General features: G+C 34.8%; 1 protein-coding gene across 1 annotated transcript; it reads left to right on the top strand.

Moving 5' to 3' along the window:
- Positions 1-496: 496 nt before the first annotated feature.
- LOC131069025 (uncharacterized) lies at positions 497-5,171 on the top strand. Its single transcript, XM_058004322.2, has 7 exons — positions 497-869; positions 1,293-1,410; positions 1,826-1,914; positions 2,087-2,133; positions 3,013-3,101; positions 4,011-4,144; positions 4,274-5,171. The coding sequence occupies exons 1-7, from the start codon at positions 759-761 to the stop codon at positions 4,940-4,942; spliced, it is 1,257 nt and encodes a 418-aa protein (XP_057860305.1). The 5' UTR covers positions 497-758; the 3' UTR covers positions 4,943-5,171.
- The last annotated feature ends 1,284 nt before the right edge of the window (positions 5,172-6,455 follow it).

Raw genomic sequence — 6,455 nt, 5'->3', positions numbered from 1 at the left:
TTAATAGAAATAAGAGAATCAATTTATTAAAGTCATCCAAGAATCTAATTTCACCTCATCGTATCTTCCTTAAGTTTAAACTTTCATCAATAACACAAAATTTGGCTTAATGTATCTTGAACTCAAATAATTAAACTACAATTCTTTCATTGATCCCCATAAATTTGACCAGACACTTTTCAAACTTCTATTCTAAATAAAAGGAAACATATTTGAAACATCCGTATTAAAATTACAAAGAAACCATATAAAATGTTTCAAAATCTTCAAGTAAAATAATGAGTGATGATTATTTTATAGTTAATTTTTAAATACAAAGGTCCGTGAGCATAACGTTGAAAGAGTGCGAGATATTAAATCAATGTTTTTATGGTAAGTCGAGACGATAAATTGTCCTTTCTGATTGTCGTTTATTTTTGGAGTATAAATGTCTTTGGAATGTTTCAAAGTGTTAAATATTAAATACATTTTGTAAATATGTGCAACTATTTTGTTTTAGACTTGGAACCTTTGTAACGTGAAAGCGACCAGCAGCTATGCCGTCAATTGACGCATTTATTTTTGCAGTCGTTTGTAGGGGATAAGTAGTGAAATTAATAGAGCATTCCGTATGAAAAAGTGGATTCGATTGAGAGGGTGGGTCACAGGATTTGCATTTCTTGCTTTCAAGTGCTGAATACCCATTTAAGATTCTCGTCGCCCTTTTTAACTCTGTTCATGTCCGTCAAAACAACCAGCAAATTGTTTGCAGTGGAAAAATGGCAAGAAAACGAGGTGCTTGGAGTTTTGGAACAGAGAAATCCAGTAATGACAAAGCAAAGACCGTGTTACGGCTCCTGCAAAAAGATGGAGCTTTGTCGCCGAAGCAGGTTGCGTTTGGCTTGCTATAATTTAACAGAATTCTGATGGCTGGAAAAGGATTTTACGAAAATGCTTTGCACTAGGAGTTGAATCAGTGTCTGTCTTAATTGAATTTGATTCACAGTGTTGTAAATACATGTGTTAGCATTGTTTCTTCATTGTCATGGTTGTAATTGAATAGAGAACTGTAGAGATTTGATAGTGTTTGCTGCTGAGTGCATCAATCGAATGATGGCTAAGATAATGGCGAAAATTGGTATCATTGAAGAATTTTTTGTTCCAATATAGTTTTTGGAGCTCTGTGCAGAAAATTTAGGAAAAAACGATACTAATTTTGCTTCTGGACAATCTTGTTCGCTTTTTTTTAGAGTTTGCCTTTAATTTTGTGAAATTTTGGTGACGTTACTCAAATAATTTGCTCTGCAATGCAGAAAAGTTACTGTGACGAAACTTGCGTAGAAAGATTTCTGAAAGCCCGTGGGAACAATGCAAAGAAAGCAGCAAAGCAGCTGAGGGCGTGCCTCACATGGCGGGACAGTATTCCTGTTGGTAGTTTGCTTTTGTCCTTACTCTTTATCTTATACAAAAGCCAAAAGTTTTCCTGTAGAGATTGATAACCCTTGCTTTCTATGGCATTACTTTTGTCTCACCCAAATGCTGACAAATTTATTCAGCAAAACTGTAAATGCGTTTATGCTTGGTGCTTTTAGTACCAAAATTGAGTGCTTTTACTATTATTACTGCCAAATATTTGACTGAGTGTTTCCGTGAAATTGCCTAAACCACAAAAGTGATGAAGCTGGCCCCTTTTCCTGTGCAGTTTCAAATTCCAATTTAGGGCTCCATTAGAGCTTTTTGTAACATACTTTTTGTTTTTGAATCATTTTAAAGGTTTAATGTCGTTTAAATGCTTAGACGTGATTCTATGTACTGAAATTTTCACTAATATTTTGATAAAATGCAGAGCATTTGATAGCAGATGAGTTCTCTGCAGAACTTGCACAAGGAGTAGCCTTTGTCGCCGGTCGAGATGACGAGTCTCGGCCAGTTATTGTAAGTAAAAGCCTTGATTACCACTAATTTTGTTTCAAATTTCAATAACATAAACAGGAACTATCAATGCGTCCGATAGGCAGTCTTATGTTGGACTGTGCAAGTAAATTTTTCTTTCTCTTTACAGCCGACCCTTAATTGAAGCTTTATTTGTTTCTTTTTGTGAGTGCAGATTGTGAGAATGAAGCAGGACCAGCAAAAACCTCAGTTCCAAAAACTGTAAGATCCTAATCTGCTAAAGCCGCCGTGTATTAGTTGACTTATATTTATTATTTCCTGATTCATTTTTATTTTGCCCCTTTAGTCTAAAATAGTCTCAACAGCAACTCTACAATATGACTAGAAGGAAGATAATTTGTTTAATCTCAACCCATAGTCTGCCAGAAACAATAAAGATTATACCAGCAAATAGAGAAACAGAGGTTTTTTTTTAAGAACATTATTTCCGGTAAGGTCTTGTTTCAGAGAAGAATGATTGGAATTCAATAGCTAGAGCCTAGATCTACCAATCTATAGTCTGATAACTGTTACCTAGGCATTGCTTTTGTTCAGTCTAGATCGATGTTTCTTACATTGAGTGAGAAATCAGACCAAAAACCAGTCACATGGAAAGTGTACATTAATTCAGTTCAGAATTGAAGTCAAGAATCCAAAGCACTAGCACTCAGCTTTTATTTTTCAAAGACAAAAAAATTTGTTGATTGCAACAAAAAGGAACATTCACCTGCAAAATTGATATATATTGCTATTACAAGTCAGTTGGATCAAATTTCTGATCACAGCAACAGGTCTCGTTGTATATGTCCATGATATAAAATAAACCATGAAAGCCACTTTCTTAGTACTACATTTTTTGAATTTGAGTAACATTTCAAAGCATCTGATTGGTACTTATCTAGATAAAATGGTTAGTAATTTCCAGACTATACATAATCAGAGATTTAGTTGAGAGTGATAAAATCTTATATCTTCAAAGAGGACTTACTAATTAAGCAGAAAAGGCAATATTTGAGCCGAACAATGAACAAAGGGAGCCTTTATCTTTTAAGAAGATTCACATTTGTTTCTGTGCTTATATTTTTGCCCAAACCATTTCAGGTATACTCGTTTGCTGGTTTTTACACTGGAGGTTGCTATTGCATCCATGTTACCTGGAACTGAGCAATGCGTACTTGTATTTGATGCAGGCAAGTTTTAACTCTGATAAACAATAATAATGCATCTTTGAATTGGAAAACAATATGCCATCCTAAAGTTTTAACTTGCTCTTGTGCTTTCTGAAAATTTGCAGATAGTAGACTTCACTCTAATCCATATTGTGTATCCTGTATTATCTCTTCTTTTGCATTGTATTTTTGGGATGCCCTTATCCAGAAAAAAAGAGTTGGTTAGGCATATAAAATAAGTTTTGTTAGACTTGCATATAATTTACACCAAACTTGGCCATGCCAACTAAGATTTAAAATTCTCTGCCAAGATGACATGCTGTGTACACCAAACTTGACCTGGCAACTAAGATTTAGAATTCTCTGCCAAGATGACATACTAAATCAGCTTTGGTTTTCTTTGATACTTGAATTCATGATATTTTAATGTAATAAAGTTAAAAAACAACACTAGGCTATCAATATTTCTGAATACATAGATGAAATCATCATTCAATCAAACTTTAATGTGGCATGCTTATGTTCTGCAGAAACGCCCACATAAAAGTTTTTTGTGCATCTGTTGAAACATTTTATTCATTTTTTTGCATTGATGCTAGGGACTTCTGAGAGCCTAGAACCTCTGTAATGACATATCAGCTATTACTGCTTGTAGTATAATTATCTGCTTCATTCATTCTGTTCGAGTGGCATAAATTTATCCTGAAAGATTTTTAATTTCTATCTAATGTTTCATAAAAATTGGAAAGTTCTTCCATAAAAAAAAACATTTCTACAAATGTTTTCGAGTCATTTAATTTTGAATTATTTGCCATTTTTCTATCACCATGGTGTCTGTATCCTGGTACTGAAGAATTTTATTAATAGCATTTCTTTGAATTAGAATTCCTATAGTGGAGATGTTTCTATTTAACAAATATTCAATTGCAGGTTATTTCAGATCAGGCTCTACATGTCTGAGTTTAATCATGGCAACATTAAAGATATTAGCAGACTACTACCCAGGAAGGCTAGCTAAGGCCTTTGTTGTTGATCCTCCTTCAATGTTCAACTACCTTTGGAAGGTACCAAACACAAAAAGATTTGTAGTACTGCAAATCTTGCAGCTTGGTTAAGAGTCTAAGACATCCTTTTTTTAATTATAAGCAATTTTATAGCTGATAAAAGTTTGGTTGACCTTCTGTTAACTGCAGGGTGTCCGGCCTTTTGTGGACTTTGCAATCAATTTACATCTAGTCTCTTCTCGAGACTATGATTCTCCTTTCATAATGACTGGATTCGCAAGAGCCTCATCCTTACGCCATGATTATGCCTCAAATTTGGGAAGCTCTTTCCGCTTCTCATGTAAAGTGGCCTCTGAAAATGTCAAGCACCCGTCTCTCCACGGCTTGGAAGGAGATCGATACCTAGCATACTCATTAGGGCCAGCATTGATTTCTCCCTTGAATGCGCGGTCATTTTCCTTTGCATCACCAGCCACTAGCAGATATAATCCCAATGGTAAAAGATTTGGGGAATTTCAAAGCTTTAGATTTGAAGGTACCAAAAACATAAACTTAACACCCACCCAAAATATTACCACTCCAAGCAGATATGACCTTCCAACTAAACCATCAATATTTTCTCCAAGGGAAGGCATCGCCTCTTTTTTCAGTGGATTCAAGAGAGACAATCAACGAAGTGAAACTGACAGAAAGGATAAAAACCTAGAGCACTTTCAACCATACTTGAAATACTACAGATTGCGTTACAATGAAATTGCATACAGATCAATGATGAAACCTCCACTTGGTGGGCTTGCATCCATTGTTTCTCCTGAACTAAAGAGAGGACCTAGTTTCGACCTCAGGCGAGGTTATTAGACAATTGAATTGCTTGGGATTTTGGACATCATCTGCAAACCAGTTGCAGCAGCTCATCATGCTAGAAAATCTCAAGATTTTAGTTCTCCCTAACAAATATTTGCTGATCTCTTAACATGTATTCTTCTTTATTTCCACGTTTGTAACCACACAAATAAAATATTGTTGATTATTGCTTGGGTTTGTAGATTTAAAATCAATAACAAAAAACCTTACATTGTTTGTCTTCCCTGTTTATTAGTGAAGGTATTTGAAAGTTTACATATTCAGATGGTTTGCAGGAAGGGCCTTATTGAATAAGCATTTTTCCCTGCAACATTTTTGTTTGTACAAGATTTGAGCTCAAGGACTGTTGATATATTTTGACTCAAAGGCTTTTTCAAAAGAGAGACTTGACACATTAGGTATTGTAAATACTTTCTGGTTGTATTATACATAATCAGATGGTTTGCAGAAAGAGCCTTATTGAATAAGCATCTACAACTTTGGTATTTTGAAGCGTGAGGTTTCAGCTTTTGGATTGTGTTGATTTATTTTGACTCAAAAGACCTTTGCAAAATAGAGGCTTTCACATTTATTAACTACTATAAATACTTTCTGGTTGCAATATACTTGCTTTAGTGAACTAACTCATCCGGAATCTATTTTATTCCATTTCTAAAATTTGGTAGAGTGAAAATACCTTACTATCTAGAATTCTTTGAATTATAATATGGAAAAATGGTAATATGACTGGTCAAAGATTAATAGGGAGGAAGACTTCAAGACTACAGGTTAGGTTCTCACCACGCCTTTAAGAGAGAACCTATCCTTCTAAAAGCAGGGGGTATGTTTTGCCACCAGAAATGTGTCCCCAGATGCTCTGGAAGCTTTGTAATCATTACCTGGAAAATTTAACCATAATTTTTCTGGGACTTCATTCTCATGCCCTTGAAGATGAGGTGAAAATTCTTTCTACAACTGAGGAGTGATATTTATCACTTTGAAAGAATAAATTTGTTACAAAAGAAAATTAATGTTTCTTTGAATTTAGCTTAACTTTTCTCTTGCTAGTATTCCTCAATGTGCTTTCTTCCAGTAAGAACACGGGACCACATTTCGCCTGCTGAACTACAAAAAGTTCCAAGCATCAGGGGCTAAAAGAAAATTAATAACTTTCCTGTCAGCAGCAGTTGATAAGATCACGCAGTAACACTAGCAAACGCACAGATGTCCACGCACATCATGGTGGAACACATAGACAAGAGTTTATCTTTACAACATTTACTAATGGGAGGAGCTTACACTTCTTTATAACATGAATAGTGGTAATCAAGATGCAAGTTCTCTGTACCATGAAAGAGAAATACTCTTGACAGCATAACAGGAGAGAGGTGCATCTTCCAAAGTAGAAACAAGAATGACATAAAATGCGCTCTTGAAATGAATACAACTGATATTTATATATAAGTGAATAGTTACATATTTGAGTGATGGAGGAAAGGATTGAAAAGCATGAAGAAAACGAGTTAAA

This window comes from Cryptomeria japonica, chromosome 4, assembly GCF_030272615.1.
Source record: "Cryptomeria japonica chromosome 4, Sugi_1.0, whole genome shotgun sequence".
In the NCBI taxonomy this organism is placed as follows: domain Eukaryota; kingdom Viridiplantae; phylum Streptophyta; class Pinopsida; order Cupressales; family Cupressaceae; genus Cryptomeria; species Cryptomeria japonica.
This window is presented reverse-complemented; position numbering and strand designations above follow the sequence as displayed.

What these genes read in the sequence shown, in the direction of transcription:
- LOC131069025 (XM_058004322.2), top strand. Translation starts at nt 759, where the DNA reads ATGGCAAGAAAACGAGGTGCTTGGAGTTTTGGAACAGAGAAATCCAGT. An exon ending in CGTACTTGTATTTGATGCAG is followed by an intron (nt 3,102 to 4,010) that starts GCAAGTTTTAAC and finishes ATTCAATTGCAG; the next exon opens with GTTATTTCAGATCAGGCTCT. An exon ending in TGTTCAACTACCTTTGGAAG is followed by an intron (nt 4,145 to 4,273) that starts GTACCAAACACA and finishes TGTTAACTGCAG; the next exon opens with GGTGTCCGGCCTTTTGTGGA.